The sequence below is a fragment of the Bombina bombina genome, chromosome 4, assembly GCF_027579735.1.
Source record: "Bombina bombina isolate aBomBom1 chromosome 4, aBomBom1.pri, whole genome shotgun sequence".
Classification (NCBI taxonomy): Eukaryota; Metazoa; Chordata; class Amphibia; order Anura; family Bombinatoridae; genus Bombina; species Bombina bombina.
Window position 1 is genome coordinate 106,970,247 of NC_069502.1, and position 20,295 is coordinate 106,990,541.

At 38.4% G+C, this 20,295-nt stretch overlaps 1 protein-coding gene across 2 annotated transcripts in view; it reads left to right on the forward strand.

Annotated features, from left to right (window-relative positions):
* The first annotated feature begins 378 nt into the window (after window positions 1-378).
* LOC128655965 (cytochrome P450 2C5) overlaps window positions 379-20,295 on the forward strand; it is a 72,769-nt gene continuing 52,852 nt past the window's right edge. The window contains exons 1-2 of one of the 2 annotated variants that reach the window (XM_053709582.1): window positions 379-533; window positions 12,669-12,863. In XM_053709582.1, coding sequence (XP_053565557.1) covers window positions 12,687-12,863 — 177 coding nt within the window. In that variant the 5' untranslated portion in view covers window positions 379-533; window positions 12,669-12,686. Of the gene's footprint in view, window positions 534-9,077; window positions 9,210-12,668; window positions 12,864-20,295 lie in introns of those variants that run through there. The other variant, XM_053709584.1, reaches the window with a different exon arrangement.

Consider the following 20,295-nt stretch of genomic DNA (forward strand, 5'->3'; position numbering starts at 1 on the left):
GATTATTCATTTAAAAAACTCACTTGAACTAGTGACAGCGGTTTGTCACAGAAATCACATACAGCAAGATTATTATACATTATTCATTCATTTAGAAACTAGCTTGAACTATACTTATCACATAAATCACATACCCCAAGATTATTGTGCATTATTAATTTAGAAACTTGTTTGAACTGTACTGCTAGACTCTGTCACAGAAATCATATAAACAGCTTTTGCAATGATTACTTTGGAATGCTGCCTGTCTACAATAAAGTAAAAACAAGAAAATGTCCCTTTAAGGACTATGATTGTTAAACCTTTGCTTGTTTTCAATTGATTTATAAACTCGCTTAAACTTTGTTGCATGAACCTTTGTCACAGAAATCAAACGCATTGCTATTGGTTTGTCAGCTTAAGAAGGCTGCTACACGTCTGTGACACCCTTACAGGCTGATTTATAAATATCAGTCTTCACAAAAAGGAAAGCAGCAAACTGTAATCTCCACAGCAAAGGGAAATCCTGAAAAAAGCTCCAGCACATAGTCTAGGTAAGAGCGTTCATATCATTTGTAAAAGATTATGCAACTTGTTCATGTACTTATATTTAAGTAGTTATTATTTACATGTTATTTATGCAACTTGTTCATGTACTTATATTTAAGTAGTTATTATTTAAGTAGTTATTATTTACATGTTGTTCATGTACTTATATTTAAGTAGTTATTATTTACATGTTAGGGCCAGTGAAGCGCTAATTTTTCACGCACCCGCAAATTGGATGGTTTTTGCTACCATGAGTTAGTGGTAGCAATGGGCACTCATAAAATTAACCAGAGATTAGATCTCTGGTTAATTTTCTAAAAATGCCCAAAATGCCCTCAAAATAGAGGGCATTGTCGTTTTTTATTTAAAAAAAAAAACAACTGCACTAGGTAGTTTTGGGACTTTAACCCCTTAACGACCAACGACGTACAGGGTACATCCTACAAAAAAATTTCCTTAATGACCAAGGACGTGCCCTGTATGTCGTTGGTATCTTCAAGCGGTGGAAGCAATCCTGATCGCCTCCAGCCGCTTTCATGTTATTGCATTGATGACTCGATATTGAGGCATCCTGCAATAACATTTTTTTAGCCATTTGATGCAGAGAGAGCAACTCTGTGGCTCTCTCTGCATCGGACATCAATGGCCATGATCGTTGGTGGGTGGGAGCCGTTGCAGGGAGGCGGGTGGGCAGCCATCGATGGGAGGAAGTCATCGCAGGGGGCGGGGTCGCGCATGGGGGGAGTCATGGGTGTGCGTGTGTGCACAATCTGCTGGCACGAGCACGGGGGCGGGAGCGGGTGGGAACTCTACACTAGTGACAAATCTAGTGAGCTGTGGGTAAGGTGTGAGAGAGGAGAGAGGGGTTATCTAAGTGATCTGGGAGGGGGTGGGGGTTGGCTATTAAGGGGGGTGGCAGCTAAACTACAGAAAAATATAAAAATATATATATATATTTATGGCAAAATGGGTAATGGCATACAGCTGCCAGTAGCCAAGATGGCGCACAGTAAGTTAGAGGGGGAAAGTTAGAGAGCTGTTTGGGGCGGGGATCAGGGAGGTTGGGGGCTAAGGGGGTTCCTACACAGCAGAATATGATTTAAAAAAAAAAAAAAAAGATGCCTTTTATTTTAGTACTGGCAGACTTTCTGCCAGTACTTAAGATGGCGGGGACAATTGTGGGGTGGGGGAGGGAATAGAGCTGTTTGGGAGGGATCATGAGGTGGGATGTTTCAGGTGGAAGGCTGATTTCTACACTAAATAAAAAATTAACCCTGCAAGCTCCCTACACGCTACCTAATTAACCCATTCACTGCTGGGCATAATACAAGTGTGGTGCACAGCGGCATTTAGCGGCCTTCTAATTGCCAAAAAACAACGCCAAAGCCATATATGTCTGCTATTTCTGAACAAAGGGAATACCAGAGAAGCGTTTTCAACCATTTGTGCCAAAATTGCACTAGCTGTTTGTAAATAATACAAACCTAAAGTTTGGGACAAATGTAACGTTTTTGTTTTTTTATTTGATCGCATTTGGCATGAAATATACCAAAATGGGCCTAGATCAATACTTTGGGTTGTCTACTACACTACAGCTAAAATTAACCCTACAAGCCCTCTACAAGCTCCCTAATTAACCCCTTCACTGCTGGGCATAATACATGTGTGGTGCGCAGCGGCATTTAGCGGCCTTCTAATTACCAAAAAGTAACGCCAAAGCCATATAAGTCTGCTACTTCTGAACAAAGGGGATCCCAGAGAAGCATTTACAACCATTTGTGCCATAATTGCACAAGCTGTTTGTAAATAATTTCATTGAGAAACCTAAAGTTTGTGAAAAAAAATTGTGAAAAAGTGAAAGATTTTTTTTATTTGATTGCATTTGGCGGCAAAATGGTGGCATGAAATATACCAAAATGGGCCTAGATCAATACTTTGGGATGTCTACTAAAAGAAAATATATACATGTTAATGGATATTCAGGTATTCCTGAAAGATATCAGTGTCCCAATGTAACTAGCGCTAATTTTGAAAAAAAAATGGTTTGGAAATAGCAAAGTGATACTTGTATTTATTGCCCTATAACTTGCAAAAAAAGCAAAGAACATGTAAACATTGGGTATTTCTAAACTCAGGACAAAATTTAGAAACTATTTAGCATGGGTGTTTTTTGGTGATTGTAGAAGTGTAACAGATTTTGGGGGTCAAATTTTGAAAAAGTGTGTTTTTTCCATTTTTTCATCATATTTTATATAAAAAAAATAGTAAATTATAAGATATGATGAAAATAATGGTATCTTTAGAAAGTCCATTTAAGTGCATTTTCATTGCAGTCTATGGGAACTGTTTGTTCCCAGTAAATATGTATGTTTATGCTTCTATACATATATCTTTATGTGTTAACGTGTATAATATATACATAAATGTTTACAAACTGCTGCCATCGCTGAGGTACTTACACCCTTTGCTGCGCTTAAGTTCTGTGCTGTCTCTGATGGCATCAGAGCGAGGCTCCCATTGTAGCCTATGGAAATGCGTTCTCGTGAGAGCAATACTTCCGTGCAATGCAAACAACCTCTCTTGTAATACCAGTGCACATTAGCGTGCGTTGGTATTACTCACTGGAGTGCTAATATCGCTTTCGCAAAATCGATATATTGTGCTCCACTTATAATCTGGCCCTTAGTGTTTTAAAATCTTAATCATGTTAATGTGATTTGGTTCACTTTTCTGTATATATTGAAATGAAGGTATTGGTCTTTTATGGACAGTTGCATCATTTTATTATTATTCATATAGGGGCGATTTACCAAGCAGTCAATCGGCCCCAATGCATCTGTTTCCGCGCAAGCCTTCAGGGTCGTCGGAAACAGGAGTTAAGAAGCAGCAGTCTTAGGACCGCTGCTCCTTAACTCGACCGCTGCCTCTGAGGCTGCGGACATTAATCTGTCTCATACGATTGGCCGTGAATCTGCAGGGGGCAGCATTGCACAAGTAGTTCACAAGAACTGCTTGTGCAATAATAAATGTCAACAGCATATGCTGTCAGCATTTATCCATGTCTGGCGGACATGATCGCTACAGCGTGTCTTGTCTGCCAGACATTTGATAAATCGGCCCCATAGTCTCTATTTATAACACTATTTAATTGTTTGACAAAGTAGAACTCAAATGTGATATTTGCCAGAGCAGGTACAAGGACAGTACTCTGCAAGTACATTGCTCTGCATTTAGTTTTGTTCAAGGCTGTAGATCGAGTACCATACTTCTCATCTTCCTCATGCTGTCAGAAGAACAATACCATTGCTCCTCTTCAAAGTATTAATGTTCACAAGTGGGGTTAAAAATATTGGTTCTGCTATTGCTTTAAGCATACCTGATGCAGGTCCAGAGCTAATCCAGGTTAACACATGATGGAGAGTACAGGAAATGGTTAGCAGTAGTGGTGCCTTTGGAGCTTTTAGAAGATACAGGGGACGTATTTGCGGGTAAGCAGGCTTTTAGGGGGTTAGAATTAAACATTCTATTTTTTTAATCAAGATCATTCCAATAATTTATGGCCCTTTAACAATGCTAATCTTCCTGTAACTTCTACTTCTGGCAAAACTTACAACAACTCCCTTCTTCTAACTATTTTCTAGTAAGGCTATTGAATGAGCAGCAAAGACATAGGTGTACAGAGACTAGAAAGGGGACTTTTTACCACCCAGAACATTCTAATTTTGTTCAGACATCGACATTGTACTTTCCGAGGATTTGAGAGATGTATGAGTTTGGACTGTTGGGTTCTAAAAATATAAAACACCTTATGTGACTTTATATCTCCCTCAATGCTGCACTTCACTTAACTCCCTCACTCATTTGATTTTCTTTTTATGTGATGATATCTTATTTTTTTCTCATATGTCTCCTCAATGATTTCTTATTAATCATGTGTACCATATGCATGCGTGCTATTTATGTGCAGTATACTTAATGTAGCATACTGACGTCATGTTCGTGGGTAGAGAGAAGGGGGTAGTGAGACAGATGTAAAACCTGACTTGGACATATTCCTTGTGTCTGCTACTGGAGATAAGAAGTAAGACAGTCGATAGCTCAGCCCTTTGGAGACTAAGGGGATCATGAACTTCATTTTTCAAACAAGTGACCCACAAGTAATTACATAAAAATGGAATATTCTTAAAGAAAAATAAAACTGGTAATGGATTTTGCACTTAAAACTATATATATTAAGTAAAAACAGCATATATTAGTCTAGATTAAAAGTGGAGCTGAATTGATAGCCTAGGTTGTGTTACCTTGTGCTCAGTCCCAGGCTAAGAACACTGCATAATCTGGTATTACAAGTGGATGTCTATGTAACAAAATACATGGCAAATAAAAAATGAGGTAGCTCAGTTGGTAAATGCCCTGACTACAAAACCTGTTTAAAAGATCCAAGGTCACAGGTTCAAATCCTTGCAGGGCCGACTCAGCCCTTCTGAGGTCGATAAATTGAGTATTATTAAATTGGGTAATAATAGCAACTATTACTATTCAGCTGATTTGGTTAAATCCGAGAGCAAGTGTTGAAAAAAGTGCTTTGAGTCCCACTGGGAGAAAGGCGCTATATAAATTCTAATTGTTTTTATATACAGTAAATATATTGTGTTAAAGGGACAGTCTACACCAGAATTTTTATTGTTTTAAAAGATAGAAAATCCATTTATTACCCATTTCCCAGTTTTGCATAACCAACACAGTTATAATAATATACTTTTAACCTCTGTGATTATCTTGTATCTAAGCCTCTGCAAACTGCCCCTTTTTTCAGTTCTTTTGACAGACTTGCAGTCTAAAGAAGTGAACTTGTCTAGCCAATCAGTGCCTGCTCCCAGATTACTTCACGTGCACGAACACAGTGTTATCTATATGAAATATGTGAACTAACACCCTCTAGTGGTGAAAAACTGTTAAAATGCAATCTGAAAGAAGTGGGCTTCAAGGTCTAAGAAATTAGCATATTAACCTCCTAGGTTAAAGGAACACTCAGGTCAAATTAAATTTTCATTATTCAGATACAGCATGTAATTTTAAACAACTTTCCAATTTACTTCCATTAAAAAAAATGTCCACATTCTTTTATATTTACACTTTTTGAGTCACCAGCTCCTACTGAGCATGTGCAAGAATTCACAGACTATACGTATATGCATTTGTGATTGGCTGATTGCTATCACATGGTACAGGGGGAGTGGAAATATACATAACTTTGAAATTTGTTATAAAAAAAACTACTAGTTCAGACTAAGTGCCATTGCATTGTCTTGTTATCTTGCATTTGTTGATTATGCAAATCTAATGTGTTGACTGGTACTTTAAGCTTTCAACTAAGAATACCAAGAGAACAAAGCAAAATTGGTGATAAAAGTAAATTGGAAAATTGTTTAAAATTACATGCTCTATCTGAATCATGAAAGTTTATTTTGGCCTAGACTGTCCCTTTAAGGATTTAGAACACCCGCAAGATCCAACAACCAAATGTCAGCGTGCCATAGACTTTTGCTTAAGTGATAAAGAGCTAGATTATTTTTTCGTGCACTAACCAAAGTAAGAATGTATTGTGGCCACATTAGAGCACGAAATACAAGTTAAATGTAAAAAACTTTGCGTAAAACGGATAGACTGATGCTTGCTAATGTCAGGACTTGGATATCGCAATTGCGCTAATGCATTATCCCCATAGATATCTGTGAAACACTCTACAAAAAAAACTATTAGTTATCACTCTTGCGCTAACCTGACACTATGCTAGACCAACTGTGCTAAACCTTAAACCTGTTAGGAATACTTTAAATTCTGTGATCTGTGCACAAAGTAAATATTTTAAAAGCATTTAAAACTGCAATTTTTTTCCTGCTACTTCTGCATTGTTTTGCAGTTTATAGACATACCCCTTGAAATATTATTTAATGTGTTTATCTTATCCCCTTTGCTGTCCACCTGAAAATGTTTATATAACTTCATTTGCTGTAGCCTATAGGAGACCCTGCACTGATCCAGTAATCAATTTGAAGCATGTAGCTAGGTCAGAAGTTCAGAAGTCTGCAGCCTCTATGGTGAAAAAAAACCACACAGGGTCAAATTACAAGTGAGGTGCTAAATAACAAATGTGTGTGCTCCACTGTTTAATATCAGCACACGCTAACGTGTGCTGGTTTTATAAGTTAAGGGCAATGAAAACGCGAGCTCGGAAGCACATGAGAGCACACTTCTATAGGCTGCAATGGAAGCCTCGTTCTCAGTATTCTGGAATAAAGTTGGCGGGAGTGGGGTGTTAGAAAAAAACTGGCACTGAAAAGGGCCTTTACATTGCAATCTATGAAGACTGTGTGCATCAGAACCTAAGTGCAGCAAATGGGGTAAGTAGCACAGCGATGGCAGCAAATATAAGTATATATGATTATATGCATACAAAGAGAGAAGCGCACTACCAGGAACAAACAACAGCTCAGTGGCTAGTTCTATGGCGATTTACCACCCGGAAGCAGCCTCTTTTAGACCAATGTGCTTTTCACAAAGGAAAACCTTCCTTAAGTATATAAGTCTGATCCCGCCAAGTAAGGTCAGTCCAGCCCTGAAATACCAGGCAATTCTCCTCTTTACAAGGAACATGACAACCCCAGACGATCGTTTCGGCCTCCTATGGGCCTCGTTAGTGAGGTGCAGCCACATTCCTCTAAGCACACTGGGCAAGGAGTCCACGTCTGGTTTCCCCCATCACCCATGGGAGACTTCCCCAGGGTCATATTAATTTGCATACAAAGAGAGAAGCACTCTACCAGGAACAAACAACAGCTCATTAGCTAGATCTATGGCGATTTACCACCCGGAAGCAGCCTCTTTTAGACCAGTGTGCTTTTCACAAAGGAAAACTTTCCGTAAGTATATCTGTTTGATCCCGCCAAGTAAGGTCAGTCCAGGCCTGAAATACTAGGCAATTCTCCTCTGAACAAGGAACATGACAACCCCAGACGATCGTTTTGGTCTCCTATGGGCCTCGTCAGTGAGGTGCAGCCACATTCCTATAAGCACACTGGGCAAGGAGTCCACGTCTGGTTTCCCCCATCATCCATTGGAGACTTCCCCAGGGTCATATTAATTTGCATACAAAGAGAGAAGCACTCTACCAGGAACAGACTGCTTCTCATTCTGCTTTGCATATGTAAATATGACCCTGGGGATAGTCTCCCTAAGGGTGATGGGGGAAACCAGACGTGGAATCCTTGCCCAATGTGCTTAGAGGGATATGGCTGCACCTCACTGACGAGGCCCAAAGGAGGCCGAAACAATCATCTGGGGTTGCCTTGTTCAGAGGAGAATTGCCTGGTATTTCGGGGCTGGACTGACCATGTCGGCGGGATCAGACTGATATACTACAGGAAAGTTTTCCTCTGTGAAAAGCACAATTGGGCAGAAAGAAGCTACTACCAGGTGGCAACCGGGCCATAGAACAAGCTATTGATGCTGCTGTTCGTTCCTGGCAGACTGCTTCTCATTCTGTTTTGCATATATGATTATATACATATATATTTATCTGTTAATATGTGTAAATACACATATTAACACATACATATATATGTATATAAGCATATACATATATATTTACACAGTTCCCATAGACCGCAATGTAAAGGCACTTTTCAGTGCCGTTTTTTTTTTTTCTAACACCCCATTCATGCCAACTTTACCTTAAAATAATGCCTAGTGCAGTTATTTTATTAAAAAATAAAAAATGGCCATGCCAGAGAACAAGGGCTGAGATCTGGCCCGAAACATGTTTGGCTATTTTTAGTCCTGAACATCTTGTTGCAGGCCTGTGACTGTTGTGAAACTTTTAACTTTTGTGATGAATAAATTTTGAACTTTTTAAACAAATTTCTCAAGTCCTCTTTCTGGAGTAGCGGGATTACAGAGTGTGTTTACTATATAAGCATATACATATATATTTACATAGTTCCCATAGACCGCAATGTAAAGGCACTTTTCAGTGCCGTTTTTTTTTTTTCTAACACCCCATTCATGCCAACTTTACCTTAAAATAATGCCTAGTGCAGTTATTTTATTAAAAAATAAAAAATGGTACAATTTTTATTTTTTATTATAGTACACTACACTGTATTTTGAGGTATATTTAAAAAAGTAACTAGAGATAAGATCTCTGGTTATTTTTATAAGCACTAATTGCTACCGCTAGCTCACAGTAGTAAAAACCAGCTACTTGTAAATTTGTCAGTTTGCGGGTGTGCGATAAATTAGCGCTCCACTTGTAATCTAGCCCAAAATTTGCAGAAGTTGAAATCAGAGCACACATAGGTTACTATGTACAGTGCTGAGACAGTCACTACGTTTCCCTCACTACAGTATGAGCCATGCAGTAACTTACACTCTAGGCAATGTGTCTTCCTGCTACTTGTTCCATAAGTACAGTGCAGGCTATACAGTAACTAAGCATTTCCTTTCTCCTACTGCTTGGGCTGGAATTCTCTCCCTTCTCACGCACAGCTTTGACATCATGAACAAGGGAGGCCTCTGTAAAGGAGAACATTTTTCTTACCTAGCACTGTGTTAGCCACAATGAGACAGTGAGGCAACCAGTGTCTGTGTATTCAACAGCATCTGACCCTTGTGCTGATACTGTAAGTACAAAATAAGGGTGCAGGGTATGATTGTTGTACTCCCACTATAAAGCAGCACAGGGAGTGTATACAATGTCTGTATTGTTTATCAGTGTGTGGATGTTTATGATAATTATACAGAGTAGTGTGTTTATTATCACTATGCTGATTCCATCATGCAGGTCACTGTTCATACTATCAGTGTACAGATAATCAGCTTCATTACAGAGATTAGTGTGCTCATTATTATGATTAATACAGAATTATGCAGCTTAGCATTATTATCTATGTTTGGCTGCTCAGCACTAATATGTTTATTGTAAGTGCATAGACACTTAAAGGGACAATGTACTGTACATCTATCTCCACTTTAATGTGTTTCCATTGATCAGTTGGACCTGATTAAATTGAATGTTGCCATTTTTAATTGAATTTTGTAATTTTTTTACTTGAATTTTTTCATTTGAAATTGAAGTAGCTGGTTTTGCCTGTACCTGGGGGCTCACTTTAAAATTAAATACTACTGCTGGAACAAATCTGTTAGGAAATGCAATTCAACAGTATAATTTTTTATGTGTCTTTTTATTTAAATATTTTTATTTTTATTTGCTTTGTGGTTTTTAAATTACAATTTGTGTGAGCCTTCTTGTAATGTGTGCATCTCCTTCACATACTGTGCTTAAGTGGAACAGCCCTTTGTGATGCACATTGTTCTCAAGATTCCAGCAGGGGACATCATAGCACTGGCAGATTTATTAAAGAATCTCACAAGTATACAATATATTATGTATATTGGAAAGCCAGATAATAAAAATACTTTATTAAATAAATACAAACCTTTGCTAATGTTAGAACATACACTGTTTCTGTGGGGAGGCTCATATCATCTGATACATTTTTTGGTAGATACAGAACATGATTTATTATCATTCCTATATTCACAGTGCGGAACAAATACTATAAGAGAGAGTGCATTGGTGCTTAGTTATTTCTGACCTAATGTGCTGGCAGCATTTGCTCCTCTCCTTCCTATCCGTACAGGTAGTTCCTGAAAGGTTGATCATATCTTCCTAGTTTTTTTCCATAGTCCATAACCTTCTTTTAGCACTTGCCAGCCATTTCTTGCTTATAACACCTATCAGTCATGACCTACCTATAGCACCTACAAGCCATTAACTGCCTATAGCACCAGCCAGCAATTACCTGCCTATAACACCTGTTAGCCATGACCTGCCTATAACACCTTCCAGCCATTAACTGCCTATAACACCTGCCAGTCATGACCTGCCTATAGCACCTGCTAGCCTTGACCTGCCTATAAAACCTGTCAGCCAATACCTGTCTATAGCACCTGGTAGTCATGATCTGCCTATAGCACCTGCTAGCCATGACCTGCCTATAAAGTCTGTCAGCCAGGACCTACATAGCCCCTGTCAGTCATGACCTGCCTATAACACCTGTCAGCCAGGACCTACATATAACACCTATGAGCCATGACCTGCCTATAGCACTTGCCAGTCATGACCTGCCTATAGCACCTGCTAGCCATGACCTGCCTATATAACCTGTTAGGCAATACCTACATATAGCACATGTCAGCCATAACCAGCTTATAGCACCTGTCAGCCATGATCTGCCTATAGCATCTGCTGGCCATGACCTGCCTATAGCACCCCATGACCTGCCTATAGCACCTGCCAGCTGTGGCCTTCCTATAGCAAATACTAGCCATGACCTGCATTTAGTAGCTGCCAGCCATGTCCTTCCTATAGCACCTTCCAAAAACGACCTGCCTATAGCACCTGCCAGCCGTGACCTAAATATAGCAGTCAGCCATGACCTGCCTATAGTACCTGACAGCCATAACCTGCCTATAGCAAGTGCTAGCCATGACCTGTCTATAGCACCTGCCAGCCATGACCTGCCTATAACACCTTTCAGCCATGACCTGCCTATAGAATCTGCTAGTTCCTGCCATTCATGATCTGCCTATAGCACCTCTCCTTCCCACCCCAACAGGTAGTTCTGATATGTTGATCATATCTGCCTAGTGTTTTTCCATAGCCCATAACCTTCTTATAGCACCTGCCAGCCATTACCTGCCTATAACACCTGTCAGCCATGGCCTACATATAGCACCTGCTAGCCATGACCTTCTTATAAAGCCTGCCAGCCATGACCTACATATAACACCTGCTAGCCATGACCTTCTTATAAAGCCTGCCAGCCATGACCTACATATAGTACCTGCCAGCCATAACCTGCATATATCTCCTGTCAGCCATGACCTGCCTATAGCACCTGCTACCTGCTAGCCATGACCTGCCTATAACAGCTGTAAGCCACAACCTGCCTATAGCACCTGCTAGCCATGACCTCCCTATAAAACATGCCACCTTCCTATAAAACATGCCAACCATCACCTGCCTATAGCACCTGTCAGCCATGTCCTGCCTATAGCACCTGTCAGCTTTGACCTGCCTATAACACCTGTCAGCCATGACCTGCCTATAGCATCTGCTAGCCATGACCTGCCTATAACACCTGTCAGCCATTAACTGTCTATAGTACCTGTCAGCCATGACCTGCCTATAACACCTGCCAGTCATGACCTGCCTATAACATCTGTCAGTCATGACCTGCAATAGCACGTTTAAGCCATGACCTGCCTTAAGCATCTACTACCCATGACCTGTATATAGCACCTGTCAGCCATGACATGCCTATAACCCCTGTCAGCCATGACCTGCCTATAGCACCTTTCAGCCATGACCTGCCTATAATACCTGTTAGCCATGACCTGCCTATAACCCCTGTCAGTCATGACCTGCCTATAGCACCTTTCAGCCATGACCTGCCTATAACACCTGTCAACCATGACCTGCCTATAGCACCTTGTAGCCATGACCTGCCTTTAGCATCTTCTAGCCATGACCTGCCTATAACACTTGTCAGCTATGACCTGCCTATAGCACCCTTCAGCCATGACCTGCCTGTAGCACCTTGTAGCCATGACCTGCCTTTATCATCTGCTAGCCATGACCTGCCTATAGCACCTGCCAGCTGTGAACTACCTATTGCACATACCAGCCCTATAGCACCTGCCAGCTATGAACTAGATATAGCACCTGCCAGCCTTCACCTGCCTATATTGCCTGAAAACAATGACCTGTCTATAGCACCTGCAGCCATGACCTACTTATAGCACCTGCCAGCTATACCTGCCTATAGCTCCTATTAGCTATAACCAAATACAACCTTTATATAGTACCTGACAACCATTACCTGCCTATAGCTCCTGTCAGCTGTATCAAAATACAACCTTTATATAGTACCTGTCATCTACACTCTGCCTATAGCTTCAGTTAGTCATAGCCTGCTATATCTCCTGTCAGTCACACCCTATCTATAGTTCTACACTGCTGTACCCTACCTGTATTACATTCATTGATGTCACAACAATATTTTTTTCTTTTGCAGGTGTTGCTAAAGACAAACATGGTTGATCCAATCACAATAGTCCTTTCAATTATTCTGTGCCTGTGTTTGATAAGCCTTCTTTATGGCTGGAATAGGACTGTTTACAAAAATTTCCCTCCTGGACCAAAACCTTTACCATTTATTGGAAATTTGCATCTCATAGATAAGAAGGAGCCCTTTAAAACTTTTATGGAGGTAACATATTTTTACAAATATAAATTACATGTATGTATATATAAACATTTTATATATATATATATATATATATATATATATATATATATATATATATATATATATATATATATACGTTGATTGGAGTAGCCGTGTTAGTCCAGAGATTTAGATATCAAAATAAGAAGAGTATTGCATTGAGCAATGATACTTTTTGTATTGGACTAACTATACATTTATAAGTTGACAAGCTTTCGGAAGAGTTCCTTCCTTTATCAAGACTGAAGCAATACTGACCAATTCAATGGAATTTACAGATTATATCTTAAAACACAGAATAGCTAAGAATACAGAAAGTGCAGGGAGAGGAGGAGGTGTCGTAAAAATCGTGAGGGGGGCTTAGGTAACAGGCAGACAGTGTCCAGTGTAGGAGAACAGACAGGGGAAATATATAGCTATACATAGAGCATATACTGACATAAAGTTATATATCAACATTGGATCAATATCTATAAAGATGTGAAATTTTATATACAGGGGGAATACAAAAGTTAAAAAACGACAAAAGTGTGGACATAGGCTTACCTGTGTACCTATGTATAAAGAATGTGGAATATACAATGTAATTGACTAAATGAAAGTACATTACAAAAAAAATGTGATAATGTGTTATGAATCCAGAGTCCACATTTAGTCCAGAATTAAACAAGTTGAAGTGCATTATCATTTTCATTTCAAAGGTTTTTCTTTGAAAGGAAATCTCTTTGAAATCTCCTTTCCTCTAGTCTTAAAATGTGACCTCTTGTTACAAACAATTGTGTTGTAATAAACAAATCTTCCTGCTAACTGTATATGGGTCTTGAATAAATTTCTATAAAGTAATCATATTGCCTCTCCAGCAATTTTTTTAGGAAATCAGAGTAAATAGACCCAATTTGAGCCCTTATAATGCCAGCAATGTCATGATATGTGTTGCAACCTACGGCTGTATGCTAAGCAGGTCACGTGCACAGTAAATGTTATTACTCAAGTGGTTATAATTCTGCAAGAAACATTTTTTTGCAAACATAAGTACATTACAAAATAAATTACACTGGCAGAATTTAACATGTAATGTGCTTTTTAAATTCTACTGCAATCCCCAATTACCTCTACTCTAGATTATGAATCTTGTAATTCTTGACATTATGAAATCTTGATTTGTTCAGCTCTTATTTCATGGTATATGGTATATGATCTAGGATAGGTATTTAAGGGCAGGGTTGATGCAGTTCCAGGTTTCACTGCAATCAAGGCAAACATAAATAAAAGGAGGTCAGATCTTACTAATCGGGACCATCTTAGAAGCTCATATATATATATATGCTATTTTCATGAAACCTCTGTTGCTAAAATAACCATATTAAATAAAGAGAGTTATTAACTAGACAGCAGCCAAGAAATTTTTACTTTGGACAAAATGTTTATTCCAAATATTAAGGGAGATTAGTTTCCCTCAAATATTCTATGACTGCACTATTCGTCATTTGTTTTGTTTAAAATTAAACAAATACTTAATTTTAGTTAAACATTTACATTTGTTTTCATTAAAAGTTCACCTGTAGCTACAATACTTTTCTTAATGTGCAATAACTCGATCCTGTTCTTACTAGAGCCCTGACCACGCTAACACCTGGCTTAACGCTCTTGGTTCTCAGGACCTGCACTAACTTTAGTGCAGGTCCTGGGAGCCGAGTGCACTAAGCTTCCTGTTAGCAAGGCTGTGACTCTGGCAAGATGAGGATGGGTTTAGCATGCTCTTCAAAGCTCGTTAAGATAAGCATTAACCCCTTAAAAAAAAAAAAAAAATAAACGAATGACTACTGACAAATTTTGTTTTTGTTTTAAACCAATGCACATCTCTATTATTAACTATCAAAAAGTATGTGGTCAAGGGGGGAGCCTGGACCATGTGAGGTGGTGGAAGGTCTAGACTATATCAACTCTGGGGGCAAGGTCTGGTTATCTGGGGTGGGATTCTGGGTATTTTAGGGCAGGGTAGAGGTAGTCCCAGGTTTCCCTGAAATTACGGCATACATAGGTGAAAAGTGGGCAGATCTTACAAATCAGGACAATCTCACAATTTTCAGGAATGATTAGAAGTTCATTAGTTAATTTTATTAATGACTTTGAGCAAGGATAAAATAGCAACATCTCTATTTTTGCAGATGATACAAAGTTCTGTAAGGTCATTAGGTCAGTGCAGGATGAAATTGCTTTACAAGGGGATTTACAAAAATTAGAAGATTGGACAGGTAAATGGAAAATGAGATTTAATACTGGAAAATGTAATGTTCTACAGCTTGGTAGTAAAAATAAGCAGGCAATATATTATTTAAAAAATTTAGATTTTTGGGAGATTTACTATTATTAGACCCAAAAGATTATTACAATAGTTATATTAACCCTTATAAGGGAAATGTATGCAAACCCTTTAATTCATCTATTGTAAATAGAGAGTGAATAGGTAGAAACTCAATTAGTAACTACACAAGACAGGGATTTCATCATACAATTTTTTCATTTATTAATAATAAACAGTGGTGATAAATGCAGTGCCTATCCAAACATGCATATACGAAGTGAAAAAAATCTCGAATATGAATAGACAGATGAACTATAATTAATATAGACCACACACAGAAGCTGGTTCCATAAAATAGAAGAAAGATTAGGCAACACCTGCACTAGAGGGTGGCTTCGCAACCAGGGCAAAAATTGGTCACTATAGTGATCCTTGAGGATCTATGCCTAAATTACATATAATCTCACATACCTATTACTTTTATATTATAGTACCAGTTGTGACAAGATAAATCAGCACAAATACAGATCCCAGCAACACCTCCACCAGAGGGTAGCTTCACTGCATGAGCGAAAAAATGGCTACCTTAGTGATCCATGAGGATCTATGCTGGGATAAACACCAAACAAAGAGGTACATATGTTGTCACAATCGTAAGCGTAAGTGATAAGGGGTGTGTACAACACCTATTTCAGAGGACACCACTATAATATAGTAGTAAACAGGGGGCAGAGTCTAGCCACGCAGGATGATGGCAGCAAGTTTCTAGAGCTCCTAGGCCCCATGGCAGGCAAAATGTAATAAAAAAGGGTCAAAACACCTCACTCATCTTTATTACACAATATAAGAAGGAGAAGAACAAATCATAACAGATCGGCATAAAAAAAATAAATAAAAAAAAAATGCAGGAGAGAAGGATAGAACACGGAGCACAAAGGAACAAGAGCTCAACATTATAAGAGGTGACCGGCAATGATAGCATCTACAACTTCAGACATCTGAAGATCGCTAAAGCCTGGTCAGTGGAGCGGAACCTTGCATATAGCTCTGGTCACCAGAACAGCTAAAGCAGGCGCATTGGTCACACAGTAATCGCAGGGAGAACAGCACGCCGGACCCTAGTGCAGTACACTGTTCTGCACTTCAGCAATACTTGTCAGAAAGGTCACGGTAAGAGATCCAGACAGACTGTCCCACATATGGACTAAGCTTGTTGTCTGGTAACAAGACTTGTTGAGGCACGCAATCCACATATATTAAAAAGAACAATATACCGGGTAATACTTACAAACATAAAAGACGCAACGGCGGCCATCTTAAATCAGGCCCAGACACCGGAATACATTTAACTATGTCACCATCAACACACATACTGAAAAAGAGAGGGCAGAGCTCTGTAATATTAAACAGCGCATTGACACATAGGAACAATATATTGGATAAGATATTGTGGAGATCGGTTTACGCAATTTATAAAATAAATGGTTAAAACAGCACTGGCTTTTCTGAGGAATATTTGAATAGGATACTAAAAAGCCACAAACTACTATACAACTCATATTGCAGTAAAAAATCACCTTCATACGCAGCAGCAGTTATACATTAAAATTAATAGCACAAGATTTTGCTATTGAGTGAATAAAGATATGACTAGCAAGGCATCCTCAAAAGGAGACAAAACAACCAGATCCAGGACTATGGGTCAATACTTAAAGCCAATGGAGCCACAGGACCCTATACTAATTAACTCCTCCATTTCTGGAGGGTCACAAAATGACAATATCACACTAAATCCCAGCGATATCCCTTCCAACTATGTTGCAAAAAGTGACCTTAACTCCTTAATTACAAAAGAGGACATGAAAATGTACATGCATGAGGTCAGATCCCTATATAAAGATTTTCATAAAGATATTACAGCGGTTTCGGACAGAGTGACAATAATAGAAGAGGAGCAGACTACTGTTAACTCCAGCATCACTCATCTTACAAACAAAATCCAGACACAAGAGGATATGATTCAATCCTTAAATAATAAAATTGAAGACCTCGATAACCGCAGGTGACGCAATAATTTGCGCATAAGAGGAGTCCCAGAGTCTGTTCTTACACCAGCATTAGGAGGATATCTACAAGATCTGTTTTGGATGATCAAAAATAAACCTAACTCCCCGGAGATCTCCATTAAAAGGGCCCACAGGGCTCTAAGGGCCAAACCACCACCAAAGGCTCCGCCACGGGATATCATAATTAAACTTCTGAACTTTCAAGACAAAGAAGATATTCTGAATAATGCAAGAGCAAAACAACCCCTCCAGCATGCAGGGATACCGCTACAAATCTTTAGTGATATCAGCCCAACTACACTACAAAAGAGAAGGGCTCTATCACACATCACATCTATCTTACAAGCCAAAAAAATACCATATAGATGGGGGTTTCCGGTATCCATTATTGCTTCTAAAGATAACAAGACCACAATATATCGCAATGAAAATGATCTGGAACAGTTCTGCCAAGCACTCTCCATCAATGTCCCTGTGGTCGCTGGACCTTTGGGCCCGCGACAATTCCAACTCTCCGTGGTACCGATCCTGAAGAAGTCATGACAAGTTTAAACCTTGATCATAGGCTATTTGGCCAATTAAGCTTCCTCCAGGGAGAAGATCAAGCGAGATAACAGAGAACTATATCTAGAAGGGTAAGACAACTAAGGAACTATGCTATGAACACCGAAGGTAAGGTAAAATTACTTTTATTTTGCACGCATTCAAGATAGTATCCTGAAATGTATTGATCTACGAATTGGGACCTGAGATCAGAGCATGACAAAGATGGACTGATAATGTTGTATTGGTGATATTTAATGGAATGCACCTTCTAGCAATCTGTCATACAGAAGAACTTATGCTACAAACTGCCATAGTTCTATGTTTTCTCCGGTTTTCACATAATAGTTCATGTTTTTTGCAGGAAGTAAACAGAATAGTTGAATGTGTACAATGTTGGTAAATAGGAGATTGATCCAGGTCAGAAGTGACTGGAGTGTATATGAAAGGGCACATATCTTACACAGTACCTTCATTAACATTAAAATATAAGTGGAAGGTAACTGAATAGCGTGTTTTAGTGTTGGTAGCTCAAAGATAGTCAGACGTACTCCTAGCCTTGCCTTAGCTATATATTAAATGAAAATGCTGATAAGTTAAACAAATAAAAAGTGGGGGGGGGGAGGGGAAAAAAATAAAAAAAATGTATATATTTAATTATATCAATATATAATAGGGGAATACAAAGATTGTATTAAAAATATATTATAGTTTAATGAGATAGAAAATTACCATTTGACACAAAACAAGTTTTTATTATCTATAGAACTTAGATAATGGTAAAATGTCATAATACAATTGTTAATATTAAGTTTTAAGTGGAATAAAAGTAATTTTAAATTATGTTATTAACAAGAAATAGTTCAATAGTATTTGTTAACCTTTCCTCCCATGAACATTGAATGGAAGGAACCCTACTGGAACACCTAGTTCTGTAATAAAATAAGTTGCATGCCTCTGCCATGGGGACACATCCCCGGTATTTCTTCTCTCTTTGCAGGAACTTAATACCTGATCTTTATCTCACGTTCATTTCTTTTTTCTTTGTTTCTTTCTGACTATCTCAATTACCTTATACCTTACCCCTTCTATCTACCCTTCCCATATCCCCCTCTTACTGTCCCATAAGATAATTTTGTCAGTAGGACTCAGCAGTTGCGTCTATTTGAATACTCCAGCCCAGAGTAATACACATAGCAAACATGTCTACCAGGTTGCGCAAAGCAAACAAAAATCTAGATCACACAATCACGTTAATGACACTGAATGTAAAAGGACTTAATAGTCCAGGCAAACGGTCAATAGCAACAAGAGAGCTGTCCAGAAATGACCACTCCATAGTTTTTATTCAAGAGACACATTACCAGAGAGGAAAAGAACCAACTTGGTTCAATATTAAATATCCAAACATGTTTTTTGCATCAAATTAAAAAAAAAAGAATAGAGTTTGAATTCTAGTTCACAAATCTATACCCTTGCAAATAACCTCTCTGATCAAAGATCCGGAAGGTAGGTACATACTAATTGTGGGCCTGCTATACGGAAGGCCTATAACACTCCTAAATGTATACTTCCCAAACGCAGAACAACACTGTTTCATTAAAAAAATCTCACAATAAATATAATAGACAACCGAAAAGGATTGCTCCTACTGTGAGGTGACTTCAATCTTCCATTAGACCCTCAATGGGACACTTCAAATAAACTCTCTAGTGTGCCTAAATCCATCTTAAGGTCAACCAAAAACACTCTTATTGATATTAACCCCTTAATGACCAGACCATTTTTCAATTTTCTTACCCTTAATGACAAAGGCTATTTTTACATTTCTGCTGTGTTTGTGTTTAGCTGTAATTTTCCTTTTACTCATTTACTGTACCCACACATATTAAATACAGTTTTTCTCGCCATTAAATGGAATTTCTAAAGATACCATTATTTTCATCATATCTTATAATTTCCTATAAATTTTTTTATAAAATATGAGGAAAAAATGGAAAAAAACACACTTTTTCTAACTTTGACCCCCAAAATCTGTAACACATCTACAATCACCAAAAAACACCCATGCTAAATAGTTTCTAAATTTTGTCCTGAGTTTAGAAATACCCAATGTTTACATGTTCTTTACTTTTTTTGCAAGTTATAGGGCAATAAATACAAGCAGCACTTTGCTATTTCCAAACCACTTTTTTTTCAAAATTAGTGCTAGTTACATTGGAACCCTGATATCTGTCAGGAAAACCTGAATAACCCTTGACATGTATATATTTTTTTTAGAAGACATCCCAAAGTATTGATCTAGGTCCATTTTGGTATATTTCATGCCACCATTTCACCGCCAAATGTGATCAAATAAAAAAAAAAGTTAACTTTTTCAAAAATTTTGTCACAAACTTTAGGTTTCCCACTAAAATTATTTACAAACAGCTTCTGCAATTAAGGCACAAATGGTTGTAAATGCTTCTTTGGGATCCCCTTTGTTCAGAAATAGCAGACT